Here is a 27,700-nt window from a genome sequence, read left to right as displayed (position 1 = left end):
CACTTCGTAAATTCATCCTTGGGTCCTAAGGACTAATCCTGCCAAAGGAAATCTTTTGTTCACGCAACGCCGTATTTTAGGACTTGCACCTTCGACTAAATCGAGTGTAGTGACTACCCCCCCTTTTAGGGGTTAAATTATTATAGCATATAACCTGGCCGGAGATTCTCTCGACAGATTAGTAAAGTTTTCATCAAAATCCGTTCAGCCGTTTTCACGTGATGCGCGGTCAAATAAACAGATAAACAGACATAAATTCTGAAAATTGTTGTAACGTGTTCTGTTATGGATTCTAAGTATCTCCAGCCACTTTTTTTCGAATATCTTCCATGTACAGACTTTCGATCCTCTTCCGCTATATTATAATATCAAAGTGTTATTTTAAACGTCAAACAACTATGAAATCATGACGTATAAATAACACTGGCACTGCGTGTGCTATCAAAATCGCTGCAGACTTTTCTTGGTCTAACTCTATTTAGGAAATACTTATTTAAAAACATCACCTGACAAAAACAAAAAAAGAAAATATACAAAAAGAAATTCCCTCGCTGGGATTCGAACCCAGGACCATTAGCTTCCTGAACTAGATTACTGCCAATACCCGCTAAACGGGTTGTCAATTTTAACTAAGTTTCAAAGCATTTGTAATGGTATTCAAATTTCAACCCCCTTTTAACCCCGTTAGGGGATGAATTTTTAAAAACGCTGAAATCACTTTTCCTGTATTATAATAATATGCCCAAATATCAAGTTTCAGGTAACGCACTCGAAAAAAAATTGATCTCCATACAAACTTTCCTTTTTTTCACCACCTTTTTTCGAATTCGGTGAAACCGGGGTTGTGACTAGGTTGTGACCCCTAGCTGGCGCGTCTATAACTACTTGTATATACTATGTCTATGCGGCAGACTTTTTTTGTACAGAAAATTACAGACGTGGCGTCTCCGTTTGGTTATATCAAAGAGTAAAGTAAGTTTAATATAGTTGGTCAAGCAAATCTTGTTAGTAAATAAGAACAAAAAAACTATACTCATCCTTTTCTTTTGGGTGCTAGTACTAATGTAAGAAAAAGATAGTATGATTCTCTCTATCTATGTTTGAAATGAGACGGTCCTTTGACAAACTATATATCGGAAGGTTATATCCTCCTCCTAGAACAGATAAAGATATAATGATGTTTCTAAAGGAATAATTTTTTTTTGACAAAATGAGGAACCGAAACATTTAGTCTTGCAACACCAATTTAAGCTTTCGTTCATTCATTCGTCACTAAAGTCAAGTGTCAAAAATGTTGATGGACATGTTATTTTACTGTCAAGCAGTGTGAAACATAAATAAAGCGTATGAGTTTTTATAGAAATCATGACTTAATACTTAGGCCTAAACAGTTAATATGATATAATTTATTTAAAAATATATCAACTACTTACGTATTCGTTTTAATGACATTATGGATGGATTAATTCACGCGGCATTGGAAGCAGAGGTATATTGCTGCATTTCTCTTTTATTTGCGTTGATATAACCACGATTATTATTGTTTTTATCACATTTAGGCGTGTTTTCTGTTAATTAACGTGTATATTTCAGGTAATATTAAATCGCGCGAAACATGTGAATACCAACTTATCGCCATTTGACAGTGGTGTCCCAGACCATAAAATGACTTGGACTCACGATAAAATGCATCTAGCGGAGCCTGTCGATGAATCTAGAACGAAGTTCCAGCGGACTGTTGGTGGTGCACCATCTAAAGCTCTAGAGAAATTCGATTTGTTTAAGAAGTTACATGAGTTGTACAGTGAGTTGAGTCGGGATGAAGTATTGCATGGAAACTTTGTAAGTACTATTTCTTCGTATCTCTGAAAATCAAGCTATATCTACTTTACTTTATGTTATTATTTTACATTAAGTCTTGATACTAATGATTGTACTCCATTCCAATCCATTTAGAATTATCTTAAAGTAGGTTATTTAACAACTTAAGGATTAGTAACAACAATTAGAATTAGTAATAATTAGTATTAGGGTAGCCTCTTAAGACCCACGGCTAATATTGAGTTTTTGAATTTGGAACCTTCTATGTTTTTATAAGAGTTAAAAATTGATGTGAATTTGTATTCGTCTAAGTACCGCATACTTGAAGAGCTTGAATTCTGATGCTTACAAACATAATAAATATTGAATTTATCTTACTTGCAATGAACACCAATAATTTCCATTACTTATTCTGTATATGCCATATTTCTTATCATATTTTTGATTTTTTACTAATTTTTATTTCTTTCTATTACAGCAAGGGTTGAAAACATCATCATACTTATTGGAAAAGTTACTAGCAAAATACAATCTTAATACTTTAATTGTAAACCTATATCCAGGGAACAAGGGATATTCCTTATCACTAAAAATCAATGGCAATACACAACACAACCCTGGAGATCCTAATGTATGTATCTTTCTAAATACTACTACTATTTTACCAAATATTAGGCATACTATCAACATGTAATAAACTCTGAGCATAATCGAATTTAAACTATTGTGAGATTAACTTAACTAACATAGCGGTTTCACTCACGTGTTTTTAGTCACTCGTGCGAAATGTTTCAGACCGCCACACCGCGCCGCACCGCGCCGCACCGCGTTAACCGCTATGTTAAGTCTGAGCATAATTTCGTATAACAATATATGTAATTTAATAAGAGTTAACTTTTTCGCACTTATGCATAAAACTTAGCAAATCTTTGTTAAATTATATCTTTCTAACACAAATGTCAAAAAAAAAAATATGACAGATTAGGACAAAATTATTATCACTGGTTTGTTAGAGTTGACAGATGTTTATGAATAACGCCATTATCCCTTAAAATTGATTGTATAATTCACAAATGACATCACCATTAGCGGGTCACACACAAAACGGCCAGTGTAGACGTGCCCCGGCCGAGGCGCACGTGTTGTATCGACATTATTAGACGTGCCTCGCGCGCGCCGCCTCGGCCGAGGCATGTCTACACTGGCCGTTTTGTGCGCGAAGAAATTGCCTCGCGCGTATGCTCACTCTGTGTGGACCCGGCTATTGTTTATAATTCTTATTACGTGGTAAAAACTGGTGAAAACGAAGGCCATAAATATCCATCCTTAAATTTAATGTACTAATTTTAATCACTGTCAGTAATACGGTAAGATTATAGATTTAATTTTAATGTCAATATCAACTCCATAGCTCACTAAAATCTTACCATGCAATGAAAACTCTGATGACTAGGAATCAGTATCTTTCATTTAGCAACTCTAATATTATTTCTAGACATCAACAAGCCAAGACGAGACATTAATAGAGACCCCTCGGTGGCCATATGAGGAGGAGGATTTGCTTAGTTACATAGACAATGAAGAGTTACCCGTGGTGCTGTTGGACTTGCTAGAAGCGGAGCATTCCTGCCTGTTCTACTCTGGCTGTATTATAGCACAAATAAGAGACTACAGACAGGCATATCCAAGTTTTTTGTGTGATACTCACCATGTGCTTTTGAGACCGACCAATCAGGTTTGTTTTTAAAAGCATTTTAAAACTTGTGTGCCTTACGGGAACCAATCAAAGAGATAGTATGGATTCGGTAACCATTACCAAGACAGTGGCGCACGCTAAGTCTGTAAGTGTCATTTTGTGATGATTACGTTATGTAATCCACCGCATAAAATAAAAGGGAGTATTACTGCAATATTCTGCCGCCAGAGTGCAGCATTGGCGCAAACCGTAAACCATAGAGTAACTTAATTATATGTGCTATGCCGTAAACAGTTTTTAGGGTTCCGTAGCCAAAAGGCAAAAAACGGAATCCCTTATGGATTCGTCATGTCTGTCTGTCCGTCCGTATGTCACAGCCACTTTTTTCCGAAACTATAAGAAACTGTTGAAACTCGGTACGTACTACGTAGTTGTATTCTCTGAACCGCATTAAGATTTTCACACAAAAATAGAAAAAAAAAACAATAAATTTTGGGGGTTCCCCACTATACTTAGAACTGAAACTCAAAATTTTTTTCATCAAACCCATACGTGTGGGGTATCTATGGATTTTTTCTAAACTGAATAGTTTGCACGAGAGACACTTCCTAAGTGGTAAAATGTGTCCCCCCCCCCTGTAACTTCTAAAATAAGAGAATGATAAAACTAAAAAAATATATAGGATGTACATTACCATGCAAACTTTCACCGAAAATTGGGTTTAAGGCTGTTTTCAACGGAATACCTATTCCGTAGAAAACAGCCTAGGGTTCAATATCGATTGCAGGTGAAGGTTTGAAGCAAACGCGTCTGGTCACTTTACATTATTTATTATGACTAATGAGAAGCTATACATCTAAGTAGGTATAGGTATACGGGGTACGTTCGGGGACGGAAATCGACTAAACAAAGGCACCCTGAGCCAGAAGGCGAAAAATCTCCTTATATGATCCTGTTTTTCTAAGATGAGTTGATATTCGTAGACGTGGAAAAAATATATGTAGTTCTTGACTATATTATCTTTAATATCATAGCTTCCGATACACGAATTATGACACTTCGCTCGATAGAATTAATTCCCAAAGTAACCTCTACCTCGGACTTTTAATTCAACTTTACTCGGTTATTTATTATGTGATACTATAAACAAAAAAAGAAGAAAAAACAATCTTAAATTAAATAGTCATTTCATAGCTTTCGAATTTCGGTATTGTAGGGTAACGTTTATAAAATAAATAAAAATCGACAAAATTCGATCAAAATTGACACTTGGCGCCCATGATCTTTCCCGTTCTTTCTTGCGAAATGTGACAGAGACAGCGGCAAACCGATGGAACGGCCTTAACGAGATCTCGTTTTTTTTTAATACGTCATAAATCGTATACCACAATTTACCTTTCATTCAATCAACTCAAATATAAAAGTGGGGTTCCCATACAACAGACTTGAATTTTTGCCTTTTTTTGCGTAATGGTACGGAACCCTTAGTGCGCGAGTCCGACTCGCACTTGGCCGGTTTTTTGACAAGTTTTCACAGATTATTTGTTACTAATAAATATGACATTAACTGCATCAAGGCGGTTTGGTTTACTGTTTGTGCTAGTGGCGCCCCCTACGCAGAGTTGCGTAATATTCCCCATTAACGATCGAAGCATTAGAATCATTACAGATACATCTTAAATTTAGATCTAAACTTCCATGGGCTGTGATTATTGTCTATGATATCAGGTAGAATTTATTATATCCAAGAGAAATCTGTTATTTCTATCTGACATATTTTTTTAACAATAAGCAAGAGTTCGCAGACATTCCATTTAGGATGCCTTATTAAATGAACTTACTTTATTCGGAGACTTGATTACATTAAAAGTCTCGCAACAAACGGACTTTGTCAACTTTACAACCTTAGACGCTGGAAGCCTTAGTAAAATGTACCCAAATCGTGAACTTTCACAATATCCATAAGGCCCTTTTCCCTAACATTTTCGAGTCTTATATTATCAATCGTACAGAGTATAATAACGGACGCGTCGTGCATCGGCGGGCGCTGCGGCTGGGCGGGCGAGGAGCGCGGCGCGCTGGAGGCCGTGGAGGCGGCGCTCGTGCACGCGGCCGCGCCGCCGCTGTGTCTAGACCCGCGCCCCGCCGTCGGCCTGCTGGCGGCCCGGCTGCACGCCGCGCCCAGGCTGTTCCACACCCCCCGGATACGGCGGCAGGCCAGGCGGTTCTCACAGGTTAGATCACGAGCCGAGCACGCCACTCGACGGCCACGGAACGAGGCGGTAGAAGCGGCGCTGTGCCTCGACCCGCGCCCCGCCGTCGGCCTGCTGGCGGCCCGGCTGCACGCCGCGCACAGGCTGTTCCACACCCCCCGGATACGGCGGCAGGCCAGGCGGTTCTCACAGGTTAGATCACGAGCCGAGCACGCCACTCGACGGCCACGGAACGAGGCGGTAGAAGCGGCGCTGTGCCTCGACCCGCGCCCCGCCGTCGGCCTGCTGGCGGCCCGGCTGCACGCCGCGCCCAGGCTGTTCCACACCCCCCGGATACGGCGGCAGGCCAGGCGGTTCTCACAGGTTAGATCACGAGCCGAGCACGCCACTCGACGGCCACGGAACGAGGCGGTAGAAGCGGCGCTGTGCCTCGACCCGCGCCCCGCCGTCGGCCTGCTGGCGGCCCGGCTGCACGCCGCGCCCAGGCTGTTCCACACCCCCCGGATACGGCGGCAGGCCAGGCGGTTCTCACAGGTTAGATCACGAGCCGAGCACGCCACTCGACGGCCACGGAACGAGGCGGTAGAAGCGGCGCTGTGCCTCGACCCGCGCCCCGCCGTCGGCCTGCTGGCGGCCCGGCTGCACGCCGCGCCCAGGCTGTTCCACACCCCCCGGATACGGCGGCAGGCCAGGCGGTTCTCACAGGTTAGATCACGAGCCGAGCACGCCACTCGACGGCCACGGAACGAGGCGGTAGAAGCGGCGCTGTGCCTCGACCCGCGCCCCGCCGTCGGCCTGCTGGCGGCCCGGCTGCACGCCGCGCCCAGGCTGTTCCACACCCCCCGGATACGGCGGCAGGCCAGGCGGTTCTCACAGGTTAGATCACGAGCCGAGCACGCCACTCGACGGCCACGGAACGAGGCGGTAGAAGCGGCGCTGTGCCTCGACCCGCGCCCCGCCGTCGGCCTGCTGGCGGCCCGGCTGCACGCCGCGCCCAGGCTGTTCCACACCCCCCGGATACGGCGGCAGGCCAGGCGGTTCTCACAGGTTAGATCACGAGCCGAGCACGCCACTCGACGGCCACGGAACGAGGCGGTAGAAGCGGCGCTGTGCCTCGACCCGCGCCCCGCCGTCGGCCTGCTGGCGGCCCGGCTGCACGCCGCGCCCAGGCTGTTCCACACCCCCCGGATACGGCGGCAGGCCAGGCGGTTCTCACAGGTTAGATCACGAGCCGAGCACGCCACTCGACGGCCACGGAACGAGGCGGTAGAAGCGGCGCTGTGCCTCGACCCGCGCCCCGCCGTCGGCCTGCTGGCGGCCCGGCTGCACGCCGCGCCCAGGCTGTTCCACACCCCCCGGATACGGCGGCAGGCCAGGCGGTTCTCACAGGTTAGATCACGAGCCGAGCACGCCACTCGACGGCCACGGAACGAGGCGGTAGAAGCGGCGCTGTGCCTCGACCCGCGCCCCGCCGTCGGCCTGCTGGCGGCCCGGCTGCACGCCGCGCCCAGGCTGTTCCACACCCCCCGGATACGGCGGCAGGCCAGGCGGTTCTCACAGGTTAGATCACGAGCCGAGCACGCCACTCGACGGCCACGGAACGAGGCGGTAGAAGCGGCGCTGTGCCTCGACCCGCGCCCCGCCGTCGGCCTGCTGGCGGCCCGGCTGCACGCCGCGCCCAGGCTGTTCCACACCCCCCGGATACGGCGGCAGGCCAGGCGGTTCTCACAGGTTAGATCACGAGCCGAGCACGCCACTCGACGGCCACGGAACGAGGCGGTAGAAGCGGCGCTGTGCCTCGACCCGCGCCCCGCCGTCGGCCTGCTGGCGGCCCGGCTGCACGCCGCGCCCAGGCTGTTCCACACCCCCCGGATACGGCGGCAGGCCAGGCGGTTCTCACAGGTTAGATCACGAGCCGAGCACGCCACTCGACGGCCACGGAACGAGGCGGTAGAAGCGGCGCTGTGCCTCGACCCGCGCCCCGCCGTCGGCCTGCTGGCGGCCCGGCTGCACGCCGCGCCCAGGCTGTTCCACACCCCCCGGATACGGCGGCAGGCCAGGCGGTTCTCACAGGTTAGATCACGAGCCGAGCACGCCACTCGACGGCCACGGAACGAGGCGGTAGAAGCGGCGCTGTGCCTCGACCCGCGCCCCGCCGTCGGCCTGCTGGCGGCCCGGCTGCACGCCGCGCCCAGGCTGTTCCACACCCCCCGGATACGGCGGCAGGCCAGGCGGTTCTCACAGGTTAGATCACGAGCCGAGCACGCCACTCAACGGCCACGGAACGAGGCGGTAGAAAACGCGGAAAGAAGACAAGTTTGTTCCATGAGGAAAGTTTATTTCAGTAGCCATTTGATACTAGTACCGTCTGTTGTTTCACCTAGTGACCTTCTATGAAACAGTGTTAGACATAACATTTCATAGATTATTAAGTTGTTTTAAACGTTGTGCTTACTAAGCACTTTGAGCTAATAGAGATCTAAGTTGTTTGATAGGGGTCGGAATGTTATCAAAAAATCAATAAAATTATTATTACAGAATATAGAAAACTAGCGAGCGGCTTCGCACGGGTAGTTCAACTAATTTACACGAAACCTTTACAAATTATACATATAAATCTTCCTCTTGAATCACCGCACCGAAAAAAAAACGCATCAAAATCCGCTGCGTAATTTTAAAGATCGGTTTTTATTTTGTTTGATAGTTGAAATATGATGATAATATGCATGTTATACTACTTCATTTTCTAAAATTAATTTCTAGATAGTAGACATACAATTATCTTTCATTCATTAGCGACGATATTCAAAAGATTTATTTTTCATCAAAATTGATGACAGAGAGCATTATTGAATTCGAAATCAAAGAAAATCGAATGAAAAGTTGTTTGGAAGAGATTGCTTTCTATCTATATTGTTCTCTAGGGTACGAATTAGGTTATAATTAGCTTTTGCCCGCGACTTCTTCCGCGTGGAATTAGTAATTTGGGTATCTTAATTCTTAAACAAATCTCCTTTTTAAACCATCCTTTTTTTTCACCCCCAAATTGGTCCACACTATACATTTCCACCCCATTTTTTATACCCTTAAGGGATGATTTCGGGGATAAAAGTTATTCTATATCCTTTCCCACAGCTCAAACTATCCCCATACCAAGTTTCATCTAAATCGGTTCAGCGGTTATTGATTCCCCATACAAATTTACACCCCCCTTTTCACCCCCTTGAGGGGTGAGTTCTGGGATAAAAAGTATCCTATGTCCTTCCCCGGGACTCAAACTATCTGTATACCAAATTTCAACTAAATCGGTTCAGCGGTTAAGCGTGTAGAGGTAACACACAGACAGACAGACAGGCAGACAGACTTTCGCATTTATAATATTAGTATGGATTACTAAATGTGTGGGAGTAAGCATCAAAATCAAGTAGCCTCGTAAAGTAAAATAATTAATAATATTTTTTACAGGTGGCTGTAAATAGGAAAAGAAAACTGGACCAATTCACCCATTACCATGGATTGGAGCTGCTAGAGCTGATCCACAGACAGAGAGCGAAGAACAGCAGACTGTCCGTTCCTCACACACGGTTGACGTCCAAATTTCCCAAGAAACCTCCAGAGGTAAGCGATGGGTGATTTTGAAATCGACATATTCCTATATAATACTACTCCTAGGAATACTAGTTTGTTTATCACAAAGTTACATCACGTGCGAAATTTAGACACTAATTAAAGTCGATTTTTTATTGTTTATCACAAAGTTACATCACGTGCGAAATTAAGACACTAATTAAAGTTGATTTTATATTAAAAATGAATGAATAAAATAAAAAATATTCTTTTTTGCAATATGTAGAACCTTGTTTCATTATGAAACCGGTTCTAAAAATTTGACAACAAAAAAAAATAATTAATTCATTTATTTCGAGTATCTGTGACTCATAAGTACATAATACATATTACAAACATTAAACAAAAGACAAACATTAACACGATAACATTAAACAAAAACTACAAAATTCATTTATTTCGAGTATCTGTGACTCATAAGTACATAATACATATTACAAACATTAAACAAAACACAAACATTAACACGTGTTCTTTGTAATAAGGTTGATATTTGTATGTAGGGATTTTTCTGAGAGATAGACGTGTGCACTGTTTGAAGATTTATTTGTGACTGGATTTGACAGATACATGCATACATTAATACGCTCACTCACACATGCTTAAAACGCAACTAACATACCGCCCACCAAAAGGGCATCGACCTTTTTAAACTACATAGGTATAGATACAACTCATCTACAAAATTGTACATAGTATTTGACTATAACAAATTGTATGATTAGAACTACATAAATGCATGCAATTGCATTGACAAACTATAACACTATGTATAGTAAAGAAAAGCAAGTATGAGAGAGTATTAGGTAGGTATATAATAATAAGCAAGTTAGGTGGAATTCAATTACTAAAAGTTACACAATTCTTATTCACAATTATTACGGCAGTATTCAGTTACAGAAAATTTGAAACCTAGCTACATGCAAAATTAATTTAACGTGGAGCATTAAGTGAATTAAGATGCTGTATGAACAGGCATATTATAAGACACAATTTAGTGATAGTTCTTTTTATGATTGAATCACTACCCTTTACACTGTATACACGAGTTAAGTTATCCGCGCACACGGGTTTATCCACTATGCCTCCAAGCTGCCATTTCCCAGGTGTATACCAATTCGAGGTGTATAGCCACGGTGGCCATGCATATGAAAATTGCTATGTAGGCCTTACATGTTTTAGCACCTCGACCTCTAGACACAAAGAATTGATAAGGTCCGGCAAAATGAACATCACTATTCAGGGTCATCTGATATTGTACATGTAAGGTTCTTCGGTGGGCGTCGTGCATGATGAGGTATATGAAGTGACATTTGACTAAAATTATAGGATGCCTTCGTTCTTCATCTAACTTAGAATGGCACAATCTGCCGCCCACCCTGAGGATATCGCTTGCGTCAAGGTAAGGGTTCAAAGTTCTTAATATGCTCTTAGTGCTTCCTCTCTTTCTTGTTTTTAAGCTTTCTACGTTTTCATTGAAATATTTTGCTTGCACAACCCCTATACATAACAGTGCTTTCTCCACTTCTTGTGTTGTTACTGTAGTTTCCGTGTTTGTGTTTTTCTCTTTCAGGTACTTCAAGAATCTTCTGGCGTAAACTATGGACTTCAGTAAATCAGGTAACGTATCATATTCTTCAAACTTCTCAGGTAAGGTCTTATGGACTTCAGTATTATCTCTATTTAGGTTAACTTGTATTGTTACTTCTTTCATTTTCAGGTATGTCTCTTCTATTATTGGATGTTCTAATTGTTTGTTCTTATGTTTCAGCGACTGCGTTCCATGCCACCAGAGGTCGCAGTTCCTCAATTCACTAAATGGCATGCCTCTTGATGAAATGTCAGCAGGGTTCTTCGTAGTTAGAACGTGGTACCATTGATTTGGAATAATATCTTGTATGGCAACATCTACAACCTCTTGCACGGTGTCTGCCCCGGTCATCATGTTATCAATGGAAAAATCTTCCTTTATGGTTTTCGTTTCAAGCCGATACTCCTTGCCCTCATCTTCTGCCACTTGTTGGAGTATCTTGACAGGGAGATAAAACGCAGAAGTAGTGCCAAAAGTTACACGATCGCTTGTCTTTGTGGTTTTCTTTTCTTCCTCAATCACAGTGTGATGTGGTAAATATACCGTCTCATTGTTTACTTCCCTTTCACATTCTTCAATGTAGTTTAGTTTCATGTATTCTTCTATAGCTTTAACATACTCATTCTTCAGATTAGGTTCCCTTGCGAATATCTTTTCTTGTTGTTTCAGTCTCAGTATGGCGATGTCTCTTGTTTGTCCTTTTGGAGATAGATGTTCTTCTTTTTTGAATGGTAACGTTCCTATGTATCTTCCTTCTTCGTTTCTTGTATGAGTCTCCTTGTAAATCATCTTACATCTTTCTTCTTGTCTCGTAAGACTCTTCTTTGTATCTGTAGTATCTATCTCCCAAAATGCCTTCAACATGTCGTTCACGTCGACCTGATGATGCATCACAACTATGGTTTCTTCTAAAGTGTATGCTGTGCCTTCTGCGTCTCCGAATATTATCCAACCTAGGCTTGTTTCTTGTGCGCATGGAGTGCCAGGTGGACCTTTCATTACCTTTCCTTCTAGTATTTGTGCATACACCTTTACACCAAGTAGCATGTCTACTCGCCCTGGCTGATGAAACTTAGGATCAGCCAGAGTGAGTCCTTGTATGTGTGACCAGGCTTGTGGGTCATACTTAATCTTCCTTGATGGTAGTTGTGATGTGAGCTTCGAGGGCATTATATAAGCTTTGACATCTAGCTTGAAACTGTCATCTTGATTTGACAATACTTGAACATGTGCTACGCTGTTGATCTTGACCTGGAGGTCGCCGACACCGGTAACAGTTCCTCTCACAGGTGACCTCTTGACTCGCAGAGCTTGTGCTGCGCGTTCACTTAAAAAGCTTGATTCTGAGCCTGGATCAATTAAACAACGAAGGGGAGTCACGTGACCTTCGTCGTCCCTTATGGATATCATTGCAGTCGCTAGCAGGCTTTTGGATTTCTTGCAGGTAAAGTTACACGAAATTTCCACCACTTCTACTTCTTCATCATTCTGCGGGTCTTCTTCGTGGTGTGTCAGCTGACTGTGGTAAGCTTGAGTTTTCACTGACTCCTCATTCTGCGCTTGGTGTATCATGGTGTGATGCCTCTTCTTGCATATACGACATGGAAAGGAAAGACGACATCGTGATGCAGAATGTCCAGGTAGGAGACAGTTGAAACATAATTTAGTTTTCTTCACATAGTCAATTCTCTCCACAGGTGACATTTTCGTGAACTCTTGACAGTGACATAAAGTGTGTTCTTCCCTACATAAAACACAGCTCTTTGATGATGTTGACACGTGGTAAGACTTTTCCGTAATTGTTTTTGATTCTTTAGGTACGGTAGCAGTGACAGGGTTAACCAGTTCCAACGTACGAAACTTCGACTCGAGATATTTCTTTAATTCAGTCCACTTAGGCAACTGGTCAGCACTTAAACTGTAGGCGTGTTCCACCCAATCCTTATGAGTTTCGTTGTCGAGTCGGTTCACGACTAGGTATATTATGAACGGATCCCACTCGTTTATATTCACTTGAAGATTTTGTAAATCATTCAAACATTGCGTCGTAGTGTCCAGTAAAAGTTTTATTTGACTAGATGTTTGCGTAGTAATCTTCTTTTGATTAAACAATCTCTTCAAAAGGGAGTTCACAATTAACCTCTTATTACCATACCTTTGTCTTAAAGTCTCCCAGGCCAACTCATAATTTTGCTCTGTAATCGTAACATGTTTCAATAAAGCAGCGGCTTCACCGGCGATACTTGACTTTAAATAATGCAGTTTCTGAACCTTACTAAGACTCGTGTTGTTATGTACTAACGACGTAAACAAATCGTGAAACGTCGGCCACTCTTCATAGTTATTCGAAAACACAGGTAAAACAATAGCAGGTAACTTGACATGTTGTTGTACAGCTTCGAACATCGTGATATCCAGCGAACTTGTTCCTTGAACATGTGTGGGAGCGGCACAAGCGAGCGCGTCCTTGATATCACCTTGTAAACACAGGTATAACTCCTCCACGACATAATAATCTTCCTTGAGAAAATACTGTATCTCGCCGCGCTCCTGCATTGTAGTATTCTGTACCAGCTGTTTATGCGCCGATGTAAATGTTTTCCAATAAGCGTCAATACACTGTGCTCGAGATTCTAAATAGCCTTTAGTTAAACGTTGTTTGGGACATTTCTTCAAATTAATTTCAGTTTTCTTTAATAATAACGCTGTATCCTCCAAAACACGAATTAACTGTTCGTTAGTACTCATATTGCAGTATTTACTTGTCCATTCACGTAAACAACACGATAACACAACTTAATAATCTTCACTTCATTTAATTTGTCATAATTTCCTTATATTTCGCACCTGCAGATAGCAACTAGGCTCAGGAATGCGGTCCGCTATTGTTCTCGCCGGCCGGCTGGGCTTCGCTTATCTGGTTCCTCCTCCGGTTCGATGTCGACCAAATGTTCTTTGTAATAAGGTTGATATTTGTATGTAGGGATTTTTCTGAGAGATAGACGTGTGCACTGTTTGAAGATTTATTTGTGACTGGATTTGACAGATACATGCATACATTAATACGCTCACTCACACATGCTTAAAACGCAACTAACAACACGATAACATTAAACAAAAACTACAAAAATTACATTACATTAAATTACATTAATTACAAAAATTACATTAAAGTAGGTAGCTGTGGTAAATACATTGACACCCTTCATCTATTTCTCAACGTGTTTACCACAGTGCTGCCGGGCGTATGAAGTCCGCAGCAAAATGTGATATACGGACAAAACTTGTCCGCAATCATTTTTACAACGTCCCTATTAGTGTAATAATGTCGTATAATATTTATTTATAAGAACGTATTTCCGTCCGTCCGTCCGTCCGCAGGTATTCAAGCCGATAGAGTCCCCGCGCATGGAGGCGGTGCCGCTGGCGCCGCCGTCGTCGCCCACGACGCCGCTGCGGCTCGCGCGCGCGTACGAGCGGCCGCGCGCCACGCCCGACTGCCAGCCGCAGCTCGTGGAGGAGTACGTGCTGGAGACCGAGAAGACCTCCTCCCACGCCGGCGCCGGCTTCTTCCACATCAAGCTGTCCATCCTGCAGCGGCCCTCCGACCAGGAGTTCCTGGGCGAGCTCTATGTCGACAGGGACCATGTCGAGGGAGAGAGGAACGGAGCGGCGTGCCGGTTTACGTTAGGTATTATGCCTCTACGCTATCGGCGATGACCGTTGTAGTGTCATCGTCGTGATCATGGAGACTGTATAAAGGAGCCAAATCTCTATGTATGAAAAGTGTCCATCAAAAAACAGTAATTGGGCGGCGCCACCATACACCGAAATACTACCAAAAACAACCTACGTTTTTGGCCGTTGGTCGGGTTATTTGTTGCCTTATATGGTATGTAAACACTTTATTGTACATAAGACAGATTACAAACACAATAAAAGAACATAAATATATACAATGTACAAAGGCGGACTTATCCCTATAAGGGATCTCTTCCAGTCAACCTTTGAGCAATTGAGAATGAAACAATAAACAGATCAAGATAGACAAACATCATGTATATATGGTTCATGTTATACTTATGTCCCAGATCCTAACTAACGCCACCGGAGAGATTAGGAAGTATTATTTAAAGCTTAACGCGGTCACTTTTACAACAATTCTGCCATAAGAGATTGCGATCCTTTCTATACCATCCATAGTCGTGATCGCCTGTACGACGCAACTACCCGGCGATTCTACTCCCTACTCGCGGGTCGCAGGGGATCATTGGCGATGACCGGCTGGGACTGCCGAGTATGCCCTCTACACTATCGTGCCTGCCGGTCATCGTCTATCATCGCCGATAGTGTAGAGGAGCCATTACGCTCGCTTCATATTTGTTATCCGAGACTTACTTAGAGTCGGACCGAGCTCACTCTGCGTGGCATTTGCAATGACAAAGTGTGGAAATTTCATCAATACTCAAATTTCTATGACAACATGACGCTTATAATGACTTCACCTCACTCTGTTCAAATCGGTACAATGTTAGCTTAGAGGGATTCTATCACGGTCTTTTTACAACCTTCTGTATTTTAAATTTTGCCCAAAATGCAACGGAAAATGCTTTTAGGGGCTATTTGTATTACCCGAGTTTTGTTGAAGAATTACAAAGCGTAAGAAAAGAGTGTGCTTCGAATTTGCCCGCTGATGTAGATGGTAGAGATGTACTCCGTACATTATGTGGTGAACCAGTTACCAGTATAGTATAGTATAGGCTAGTCATATAATCAATAAGATAAGATACATTTATTGATAAAATTTTACAAATTTTATTACGTACTAGCTTTTGCCCGCGACTTCGTCTGCATGGAATTAGTAATTTGGGTACCTTAATTCTTAAACAAATCTGCTTTTTAATCCATCCTTTTTCACCCCCAAATTGGTCACACTATACATTTCCACCCCATTTTTTACACCCTTAAGGGATGATTTCGGAGATAAAAGTTATTCTATATCATTTCCCACAGCTCAAACTATCCCCATACCAAGTTTCATCTAAATCGGTTCAGCGGTTATTGATTCCCCATACAAATTTCCACCCCCCTTTTCACCCCCTTGAGGGTTGATGTCCTTCCCCGGGACTTAAACTATCTGTATACCAAATTTCAACTAAATCGGTTAAGCGGTTTAAGCGTGAAGAGGTAACACACACACAGACAGACAGACAGACAGACAGACTTTCGTATTTAAATAATATTAGTATGGATTTTAGGTCTGTTCATTTAAATCTTGTAGTTGTTCAAGTTTGTGTTTGGAGCTGGTTAAGTTTACAATAATTAAATTACTTTTATTTTTATCTCGTTATTTTTATTTTTTATATTGCTTAATTTTTAATATGAATATTTGAACTTCACTCTTATAAAAGTATAAAATTTAAAAGTGGGCAGCTCAAGGTCCGGGCCATCTTAAGCGCAGGTACCCTACAGCCAAATTACGTTTGCAGGCTCAAGACTACAAGCCAACAAGTACATCCAGCAGTTCACCGAGATCTTCACGGAGGAGGGCCGCAAGTCCGTGCGGATAAAGCACATAGTGCCCGGGCAGCTGCCGAGGGTGTCCTTCACTGGCGGCATGAGAGAGATGGTAAGACAATTACAACCGAATTACGTCTGCAGGATCAAGACTACACGCCAACAAGTACATCCAGCAGTTCACCGAGATCTTCACGGAGGAGGGCCGCAAGTCCGTGCGGATAAAGCACATAGTGCCCGGGCAGCTGCCGAGGGTGTCCTTCACTGGCGGCATGAGAGAGATGGTAAGACAATTACAACCGAATTACGTCTGCAGGATCAAGACTACACGCCAACAAGTACATCCAGCAGTTCACCGAGATCTTCACGGAGGAGGGCCGCAAGTCCGTGCGGATAAAGCACATAGTGCCCGGACAGCTGCCGAGGGTGTCCTTCACTGGCGGCATGAGAGAGATGGTAAGACAATTACAACCGAATTACGTCTGCAGGATCAAGACTACACGCCAACAAGTACATCCAGCAGTTCACCGAGATCTTCACGGAGGTGGGCCGCAAGTCCGTGCGGATAAAGCACATAGTGCCCGGGCAGCTGCCGAGGGTGTCCTTCACTGGCGGCATGAGAGAGATGGTAAGACAATTACAACCGAATTACGTCTGCAGGATCAAGACTACACGCCAACAAGTACATCCAGCAGTTCACCGAGATCTTCACGGAGGAGGGCCGCAAGTCCGTGCGGATAAAGCACATAGTGCCCGGGCAGCTGCCGAGGGTGTCCTTCACTGGCGGCATGAGAGAGATGGTAAGACAATTACAACCGAATTACGTCTGCAGGATCAAGACTACACGCCAACAAGTACATCCAGCAGTTCACCGAGATCTTCACGGAGGAGGGCCGCAAGTCCGTGCGGATAAAGCACATAGTGCCCGGGCAGCTGCCGAGGGTGTCCTTCACTGGCGGCATGAGAGAGATGGTAAGACAATTACAACCGAATTACGTCTGCAGGATCAAGACTACACGCCAACAAGTACATCCAGCAGTTCACCGAGATCTTCACGGAGGAGGGCCGCAAGTCCGTGCGGATAAAGCACATAGTGCCCGGGCAGCTGCCGAGGGTGTCCTTCACTGGCGGCATGAGAGAGATGGTAAGACAATTACAACCGAATTACGTCTGCAGGATCAAGACTACACGCCAACAAGTACATCCAGCAGTTCACCGAGATCTTCACGGAGGAGGGCCGCAAGTCCGTGCGGATAAAGCACATAGTGCCCGGGCAGCTGCCGAGGGTGTCCTTCACTGGCGGCATGAGAGAGATGGTAAGACAATTAGCTCCATGCATGAATTTATTTTTATTTTTGGATTTATAATTTATATCGTTGGAACACCGGAAATGATAAAAATACTTTTGTAAACCTTAACATTATTTTATTAAAAAATATTTAAAATGTTGAAAATTTTTGAGCGGTTGAAACGCTCATAATTTTTGGCGCGAATTCGACAGAGCGTGATGACGTCACACGTTGGGCGGTCCAACTGACGTTTGCTACTAATGACACTAATCTGTCGAACGCGTGACGTCACGTGGCGTCTCGAGCGTTTCGCTCACTAGCTTTTAGCGGGCAAATTTTTGTACCTTTTTATTTATAATTTTAAGTAATTGAATGGTAATTTAAAAACGGAAATGCATTTGTAACATGATATAACGTTAACAAACATCCGAATAAAACATATTTCGTTCAAATATAAACTTCATGCATGAGGCTAATTACAACCGAGTTACTTTTTTTTTTCGGCTAAGTCAACAACGACGCATATTCTTAATATTGAACTTGGCTCTCATTTCACATTTATGTTTTTGATGGGATTTGTCTTATCCAACTCTTTTGCCAACTATGAATATCGTCAGCCACTTTCTTTCCGTTCCAAGGCACCAATGTACTAATTAAATTCGTTTTGTTTCACCAGGGCCAGCAATTATTGCAGCAGCGCTCGGCGGCGGCCAGCAATGCGACGGTACACACGCACGCTACTACAGGACCTGTTGTGTAAGTTACTTTTCTTAAAAATGGGCGCCAAAGTCGACGTATGATTCTCTCTGTCTATGTTTGAAATAAGACAGTCCTTTGACAAACTATATACCTATATTAAACGGTTGAGAAAAACATACATACATCGGCGTGAAAACGGGTTGTCGGCCTCGATAACTATCCGTATATTCTATTCAGCCGGCAACCCCTTCCTTCCCGGCCTCTGTAGTAATGTACTTAAGACATTTGTTGATGAAGTCACTAAATATTAATAGGTTAGATGTAGGCGCTTTTCAAAGCATCTTGGCGGCACCAATCTCAGAAGAGGCAAAGGAGATATATTTATTTGTGTATAATTATATTAGTCAGTATACTGACAGGCCGTAGATGAGTGTAATTTAGATTAAGGTACGATGGGACTGGCGTAATCTTAAGATTAAAAATCCCTAAATACATGCATGAATTAAAAAAAAATGAAAAAAAAAAATGTATAAATACCGTATTATTTGGATAAACTATGTCATATTGTGACTGTAAGTTTTAGAAACAAAAACTGAGTATAAGAAAAATATACTTTAAAAACATGGTGTTAAAGTCAGTTTCCGCTTGCAGAACGCCGGCGATATCGGCGACCCCTAATACTCATACAAATGCGCGGCAACTTCCCATATTGGTAAGTTTTGGTGAAAATATCGACACAGCTACCCTTTATTCACAAGAATTGTGAAAGCTTAAGAGTAAAAACAAAAAGGATTTTTCAATTATTTTTAATTTACCTATTTATTTAGAATTTTGATCAGGCAAATATACAAACAGCTAATCGACTATTTAGACTTATATAAATTTGGTATCGAGATAGTTTGAGGCCCGAGGAAGGACACAGGATAGTCTTTAACAATCAGCATCATCATCCCACGCAGATGTAGTCGCGGACAGAAGTAAGTATAAAAGCGCAAGGCGCGACGTACCTATCGGTATCTTTTACTATTTTTCTAATGATTATTCACGTACAGCAAGCCCAGCTGCAACAAGTAGCGACCGCGAGCAACGTGGCAGCGGCCGGCAGTGCAGGCACCGTGGGCGTGGGCGGCGTGGGCGTGGGCGCCGTGGGCGTGGGCACCGTGGGCGTGGGCAGCGTGGGTGTGGGCAGCGTGGGCGTGGCGGCGGCCGTGGCCGATCCCGCGCTGAAGCCGCTGCCGTCGCCCACCACTCCGAGACTGTCGCCGCAGGTGCAAAATGCGGTATGAATCATATACTATAGTTTTATTTAACATAACTTGCCTAGCCGCCATTTCCTATCTCTCACGCACGTATGCCGTTATATTACTTTGCCGCTCGCACAGTGGCATGGACCGCTGGCACATAGGCGGGGGTGGGACAGCGCTATAATTACGCGCGTGATAGAGAGGAACAGGCAGGTCATTGTACAAAATGCTTCGTGATTACTTTAGCATTAGCAGATTGCACATAAGAGGTAAAGGTCACGCACCAAAAATTACTGAAATTATATTTTATGATCGTACATTTCAGAGTCACGACATTCATTCGACGCAGGCGTCGACGAACCAGTTGCTCGCGCAGCAGCTCACCAATCCACCGCAGCCGCTCAACCCGCAGAAGATGCAGTCGGCCATCATACACATACAGCACCCGCTCATGTCCACAACTGGCACCTCGCAGGTATAGAATGCGGACAGGGTTCGGCCGTACCGCACATTTTAAACATCTTTGTGGATGGATCGAGAGCCTGCCTAGCCCCTCAGAGCCTACCCTGGAAGCCCCGATGACCTGTTCTCACTTACTTCTGACGCAGCCTAATGGCTGAGAACCTTACATACCTGTTATATTTTCGATTTATTTGTGACTTTTTATGCCATTCGATTAAATAAACCTCGCAGGTATTTAACTCGCGATGGCAGGGTCGCCATGGAAAGATGGGATTATGAAAAAATTACATTTCATTAGTGTCTTCAAAACTGACTTCTTGGGCTCATTTTATTCAGAATCATTTGCACATTCACGCCTCATATATGAAAAAATGGTGTCCCAAGATTTCCTTTCCAGATCGTCACATTTTTGTATGAATAATTTATTTATTTATATGAACGTGACCCACTGGAAAAAATATTTTTTCATACAAGATTGTGGGACACATTTTTTCATGTATGAGGCGTGAATGTACAAATGATTCTGAGTAAAATGAGCCCAGGAAGTGAATATTTTGAACACATGAATGAAATGTATATTTTTTTGGAAAACGCTCACTAGGACTAGGTTGATTTGTGTAAGATTGACCCATACATTTATTAATATATATATATTTATGACAGGTGCAGAACATACAGTACTCGATCGCGTCGAGCGCGCAACAAAAGCCCACCATGACCAAGCCGAGGACGACTAACCCGGCCATCAGCGCGCTCGTCACCAGTCTCATGAACTCCGCACAACAGTTCCAACAAGGTATGCTAACTCCGGCTCGATGGATCTTATTGAAACACTGACAGATACCAGCTTTACGGAATGTACTCGGAATACATCTAACTTCCAGATAGAAAGCAGTCATGTCTGTCTCGGTAATGTTGTTAATAGGTCTACATTGTAATCGCGAATTTGGAAACGAAAAGGCCGACGCACTCGCGCGAGCAGGGGCTAAGGGGAAGAACTACAGTCCTGAGCCGTTTTGTGGGATTCCCAGAAGCCTAACGCGGCTCACCCTAAAGACCTACTGTCACTACAAAACCATTCAACTCTGGAGGGAAAAACCAGGTTTGAACCATTCCAAAGCGCTTATCAAGGCCTTCAGCAAAAAGGCGTCTTCGAGCGCCTTGGCGCTGCCTAGGAACCAACTGCGCAACTTGGTTAGGGTGCTTACCGGGCACTGCGGCCTAAATAAGCACACGCACACTATGGGGAAACGTGACATGGGGCGGTGCAGACTCTGTATGGAGGCAGAGGAAACGCCCCTACACATCCTCACAGAGTGCCCCTGCCTAATGCGCACTCGTGACTTGATACTGGGTGGACATATATTGCGCCCGGAGGAGTTAGTCTCTCGAAACCAATAAGATCCTGCAGCTGTTTGAAGTTGCAGGTTTGGATCGAGAGTTGTAGTAGGCGGCGATCACAATAGATCAGAGATGGTCGCAGTGATACATAGGCTCTGGAGCCTTATATAGCCCCTAGAAAAAAAAAAGAAGAAAAAAGAAGAAGAATCGCGAATTTCTCTTATAAGACGTATACTATCTTGGAACTGTAGACTTCGTGGCAAACATAACGCTGTTAATTATATTCCAGCCGCGAATCAGAAGTCAGCCGTCAGCACGGCCAGTACCAGTGCCAACAAGACGATACTGAACCTGCTTAACAGCGCGCCGGCCGCCATGACGCACGTGTCGTCCACCGCCGACAGCGTCGAGCACAAGCTGCTGGGGCGGACCGTGTCCATCGCCGGGGCGAGACTTATCACTGCCTCCACGGCGAGCCACACCATGCCCACCTACACGCAGCAGGTAGGTCTGCAGTCACCACAGGCAGTACCGGCGCCAACAAGACGATACTGAACCTGCTTAACAGCGCGCCGGCCGCCATGACGCACGTGTCGTCCACCGCCGACAGCGTCGAGCACAAGCTGCTGGGGCGGACCGTGTCCATCGCCGGGGCGAGACTTATCACTGCCTCCACGGCGAGCCACACCATGCCCACCTACACGCAGCAGGTAGGTCTGCAGTCACCACAGGCAGTACCGGCGCCAACAAGACGATACTGAACCTGCTTAACAGCGCGCCGGCCGCCATGACGCACGTGTCGTCCACCGCCGACAGCGTCGAGCACAAGCTGCTGGGGCGGACCGTGTCCATCGCCGGGGCGAGACTTATCACTGCCTCCACGGCGAGCCACACCATGCCCACCTACATGCAGCAGGTAGGTCTGCAGTCACCACAGGCAGTACCGGCGCCAACAAGACGATACTGAACCTGCTTCACAGCGCGCCGGCCGCCATGACGCACGTGTCGTCCACCGCCGACAGCGTCGAGCACAAGCTGCTGGGGCGGACCGTGTCCATCGCCGGGGCGAGACTTATCACTGCCTCCACGGCGAGCCACACCATGCCCACCTACACGCAGCAGGTAGGTCTGCAGTCACCACAGGCAGTACCGGCGCCAACAAGACGATACTGAACCTGCTTCACAGCGCGCCGGCCGCCATGACGCACGTGTCGTCCACCGCCGACAGCGTCGAACACAAGCTGCTGGGGCGGACCGTGTCCATCGCCGGGGCGAGACTTATCACTGCCTCCACGGCGAGCCACACCATGCCCACCTACACGCAGCAGGTAGGTCTGCAGTCACCACAGGCAGTACCGGCGCCAACAAGACGATACTGAACCTGCTTCACAGCGCGCCGGCCGCCATGACGCACGTGTCGTCCACCGCCGACAGCGTCGAGCACAAGCTGCTGGGGCGGACCGTGTCCATCGCCGGGGCGAGACTTATCACTGCCTCCACGGCGAGCCACACCATGCCCACCTACACGCAGCAGGTAGGTCTGCAGTCACCACAGGCAGTACCGGCGCCAACAAGACGATACTGAACCTGCTTCACAGCGCGCCGGCCGCCATGACGCACGTGTCGTCCACCGCCGACAGCGTCGAACACAAGCTGCTGGGGCGGACCGTGTCCATCGCCGGGGCGAGACTTATCACTGCCTCCACGGCGAGCCACACCATGCCCACCTACACGCAGCAGGTAGGTCTGCAGTCACCACAGGCAGTACCGGCGCCAACAAGACGATACTGAACCTGCTTAACAGCGCGCCGGCCGCCATGACGCACGTGTCGTCCACCGCCGACAGGATATTTAACAGTTATGTTATAAATATATAGTTTCACGTTCGTCATAAGATTTCGCATATATATATACGATTTTATCACAGACACACTACAAAAATATTCCTAAAGATGCAAGAAATATAAGAAAATATATTTTGAATAAAATAAAAAAATCCATCAAATAAAGTGTAAAAGATCGCGTAGCATTCCAAAAAACTACGTTACGTACGTCATTATCATATTTATCATTATATGTTATCACTTATCGTCCTTAATAGGTACTGGGAGGCTACACATGCGAATCGAACGAAACAACGAACGTCTCGAGCAGCGAGAGCGCGCTCCTGGAGCGGCTCATGGGACCCGAACCTGCGACATCCGCGCAGCCGCAGCCGCAGCCGGTGTGCCATGTGCAGGTCCGTACCATACAACACAACGTCACCGTGAGAGCGGCTAATGGGACTCGAACCTGCGCCACTCGCGCAGCCGCAGCCGCAGCCGGTGTGCCATGTGCAGGTGCGTACCATACAACACAACGTCACCGTGAGAGCGGCTCATGGGGCCCGAACCTGCGCCACCCGCGCAGCCGCAGCCGGTGTGCCATGTGCAGGTCCGTACCATACAACACAACGTCGTCGTCAACGTTTGTGTTATTTCTACTCAGAATCACGAGGACTATCGAATTAATAAGGAAAGTGTCCGAAAAAAATTGACAGTTTTGTGACGGACGTTCACATACATTTTGTATGAACTGTCACAAAACTGACTCCCAAATTTTCTATGAAAAGCTGGGGAGCCTTTTTTTCATTCTTTTAATCCCCTTGTTCCGATAGTCCCCTTGATTCTGGGTCGAAATGACTCAAAAGTTGTTAATTTCTCGAAAAAAACTACATGGTACTCTTTTTTCTGAAAACCCCCCATAAAATGAACCTTATTACATCCCGATAAAGTTTACTATTGCGTGTCGTATAAACGGTCGTGGCGGTCAAAAGTAAGACGAATGTTATCAAACGTTTCAGGGTCTAAGCCTAGCGTCGCTGCAAGGTCTGCAAGGCATCCAGGGCCTGCAGAACGTGCAGGTGCAGATCCCGGGGCTGTCGGCGCCCATCTCGCTCTCGCTCAACGTGTCCGGCGCGCCCTCCGGCCTGCTCGTGTCCGTGCCGCCCACCACGTCCGTCGTGCTCAACCAGCCCTCCGTGCTGTCGCTGCCCATAGGTGAGCTCACACGTCTGTACCCATAGGTACATCAACCGAGGGCCACGGAACACGGAACGCACGCTCACGTTATTATTTGTTACTCATGTACGATGGTTAGTGTCAGCGTAGAGCGTGCCTTTCGTGGCCGAGGCGTTCTCTTCTATGCGCGTTGTCGTCGATCCGTAGTGAGTCCCTCTGTATGTTCCACAGCCCAGCTGGTGGGCGGCAGCGTGAAGGGCGGCGTACGCGGCGGCGTGCAGGTGGTGCGCGGGGTCGCGGGGGTCGCGGGGGTCGCGGGGGTCGCGGGGGTCGCGGGGGTCTCGGGGGTCGCGGGGGTCGCGGGGAGCGGCCCGCGGCCGGCCGTGCGGCCCGCGCAGCGCGCCGCGCCGCCGCACCTCCCCACCGTGCGGGCCGGTAAGTAAACATCCACCTTGTTACTCACCGCATTAGGTACATTTTCATTTGTAGTTTCAGAAATCGATTAACCAATAGGCATGATGACAAATTTTGAAATCCCTTTTAATATTGTTTTAAGATTCCATTTTTCGGTTTTTCACTTATATCTTGGAAACTTTGCGTCTTAGCGACATGACTACTTTAACAAACCGAAAACTGATTAAATTAGCTACAAGTTTAATGTAGTTAAATTTTTCGATATCTTGAATAGTTTTCGAGATATTCTCTATTGAAAGTTTATTTGGGACTCAATTTTATCTTGATATATACCTAGTCGGCTCATAAGTTCTGTCATATACATAGTATCAAATAAAATCAAAAGTTTAAGTTTATTCCGTATAATTTGTACAGCGTTTGAAAGCTTATAAACTAGAGAATCTAAATGTATAACATTTATTCAAAATGACCGCCATAATTATCTACACAGGCTTCGTGGCCAGTCGTCAATGGATTCACGCACCACTTTCATGTCGATATTGGCCACTGCCGTAGCAAGAGATTTTTTCAGCGAGTCTAGATTTGCATGAGGTTTTGAGCACACCTTTTCCTCTAAATACTGCCATATTTTATAGTCTAAAGGATTAAGATCTGGGCTAGAGGAGGGCCAATCTTCATGCCGTATAAAGTCGATTTTATTGGAGGCGAGCCAGGCTTGTGCAGACTTTGCCTTATGGGCTGGAGCAGAGTCCTGCTGGAAAACCCAATGCTGGTTTAGAAACATCGTATGGGATAGTGGTTTCACAATATTAGTCAACACCGTGTCTTGGTACACTTTGGCACTAGTTTTTACTCCTTTCTCACAAAAATGCATACTAGTGACGCCCGCATAAGAAACTCCCAGCCAAACCATCACAGATGAAGGGTGATGACCTCTTTGAATACGGGGAATGCTATAAGACGCTTCTTTACTATTGCGAGCGTACACTCTATCATTTTGTTTATTACAGTTTTCTTCTATGTCAAAAATTTTCTCGTCCGAAAACAGTATACAACGGTGCTTATTTTTAGCGTACTTCTTCAATAAAGCTTTAGATCTTTTAAGCCTTAAAGCTTTAAGCCGACCATTGAGAAGATGGCCAGTTTTTCGTTTATAAGCACGAAGTCTCAGGTCTTGATTAAGCACTCTTTTCACCGTGTTTTTGCTCAAACCCATCTGGAGGGCCATAACTTTTTGTTTCCTAGCGGGATTTCTGGCAATGCGTGCCCTAATTGCTTGTACAACCGCTGGAGTCCTAGCTGTACGCGGACGACCGCTTCTTTTCTTGTCATTTAAACTAGAGACCTCACTGTATCTTTCTATGGTACGATACACAAATCTAAGAGAATTTTAAATTTTCAAGTAGCTTAAAAATTTTAGTCGGCGAGTGACCACAACGATATAGTGCAATTATTGCGGTACGGCTATCTTTAAGCGTCCACTCCATGTTGAAGAAAACAGAAAATTGCAAAATTATACTACTCAAATATTTAATAAAGATTCGAAATTCAAATGCAGAACGGTTTTTGTTTTAGGAGTTCCAAATTTAAATTTTAAAGGCCAGTGACAGAACTTATGAGCCGACTAGGTATACATCAATGAAGCTACTAGGCCATGTATGGTATCGTTTTCGTATAAATCGGGAGTGCCAAATTCATTTATGGTATCATATTGATAGAGATGTTTTAAGTCCCGAGACAGGACATAAGATGTATGCCATGTCGCTCAGATGCATAGTTTCCGAGATATAATCGAAAAACCGAAAAATAGAACCTTCAAACCCCCCTCTCCCTCCGTCTTTAGGGTTACGGCCAGGGACTTTTGTGATATGTTCACCTACTAACTAGTCCAAACAAAGCTATGTCATCTCGGACACGGGTATATTTAGTATCAGTGCATTCAGTATGATGCCCTGAACACAAACATATGTGATGACTGATGACAAGCGCGAAAGTGGTGGGGGATATATCTTGTTAATTATTTTTTTACATTATATAGAAGATATTCACAGTCACTTGGTATGTATTTTGAAATTATCCATTTTCAATTTAGAGCAGTTTTACCTCCTTTTCAACATAATTAGGCAAAAGATGCTGTCTTTTTCATTTCATTGTCTGGAATCTAAGAGTGCACCATCAACAATAAGTAAGCTTTCAGCGGCATCCCCCATTGAAGTCGGTTTTTTTTTCTTATTTTTTTTTTTAAATACCAGGTACCGCTCAGTTCATCACACAAGCACAAGCGCAGGCGCTGACGGCGCAGCAGGTGCGGAGAAAATCCAACCCCGACAGCTCCTAGTAGTAGTAGCGCACACTCACTGCCCATCTAGTTCAATAATGTACATACATCATATTAGATTATTTAATGTATAACGAGGAGCCGTGCAATAATGCAGTAGGCGAAAATTGTGATCCCGGTTGCCATGGGACTATGTGGCTTTGTACTTGATTCGTGTTTTTTCCATCCTGACCGAAAATTGTAAGTTTTCGAACTACATTAATAACTTCAATTATGTAAAATTAATTCATTAAGATAATATGCGATGGTTGAATGATAGTTTGAAACGGAAGTGCATGAATACTTTTTATTTTTAGCACTCGCAGCGAAATTTCATGTTATTTTTTTTTATTGAATACTATTAAAATATACAAATTTTACTGTTGTAAGTAAACTGTTGACATTCTTTTATCTAAATATTCTAAATCAATAGTAATAACCATTATTTATATTTTTATCTCTTTCATTGT

General features: G+C 44.8%; 1 protein-coding gene across 1 annotated transcript; it reads left to right on the top strand.

The window, feature by feature from the left end:
- The first annotated feature begins 1,247 nt into the window (after positions 1–1,247).
- LOC134741800 (uncharacterized) lies at positions 1,248–27,251 on the top strand. Its single transcript, XM_063674697.1, has 28 exons — positions 1,248–1,489; positions 1,594–1,842; positions 2,300–2,452; positions 3,317–3,556; positions 5,530–7,974; positions 9,196–9,348; positions 14,330–14,639; positions 16,438–16,749; positions 16,782–16,907; positions 16,954–17,079; positions 17,126–17,251; positions 17,298–17,423; positions 17,470–17,595; positions 17,642–17,781; positions 18,431–18,510; positions 19,105–19,165; positions 19,506–19,733; positions 20,023–20,172; positions 20,823–20,955; positions 21,790–22,044; positions 22,223–22,416; positions 22,458–22,622; positions 22,664–22,828; positions 22,893–23,240; positions 23,602–23,739; positions 24,343–24,538; positions 24,731–24,934; positions 27,166–27,251. The coding sequence occupies exons 1-28, from the start codon at positions 1,454–1,456 to the stop codon at positions 27,249–27,251; spliced, it is 7,071 nt and encodes a 2,356-aa protein (XP_063530767.1). The 5' UTR covers positions 1,248–1,453.
- The last annotated feature ends 449 nt before the right edge of the window (positions 27,252–27,700 follow it).

This window comes from Cydia strobilella, chromosome 5 (assembly GCF_947568885.1).
Source record: "Cydia strobilella chromosome 5, ilCydStro3.1, whole genome shotgun sequence".
NCBI classification, from domain to species: Eukaryota; Metazoa; Arthropoda; class Insecta; order Lepidoptera; family Tortricidae; genus Cydia; species Cydia strobilella.
The sequence above is the reverse complement of the archived record's forward strand: the minus strand, read 5'-3'. Positions and strand labels throughout refer to the sequence as shown.

Excerpts from the sequence above, each read along its gene's own strand:
- LOC134741800 (XM_063674697.1), top strand. The coding sequence starts at position 1,454 with ATGGATGGATTAATTCACGCGGCATTGGAAGCAGAG. Across the intron at positions 17,252-17,297 it reads GAGGGTGTCCTTCACTGGCG|GATCAAGACTACACGCCAAC; the intron begins GCATGAGAGAGA and ends TTACGTCTGCAG. Across the intron at positions 17,596-17,641 it reads GAGGGTGTCCTTCACTGGCG|GATCAAGACTACACGCCAAC; the intron begins GCATGAGAGAGA and ends TTACGTCTGCAG.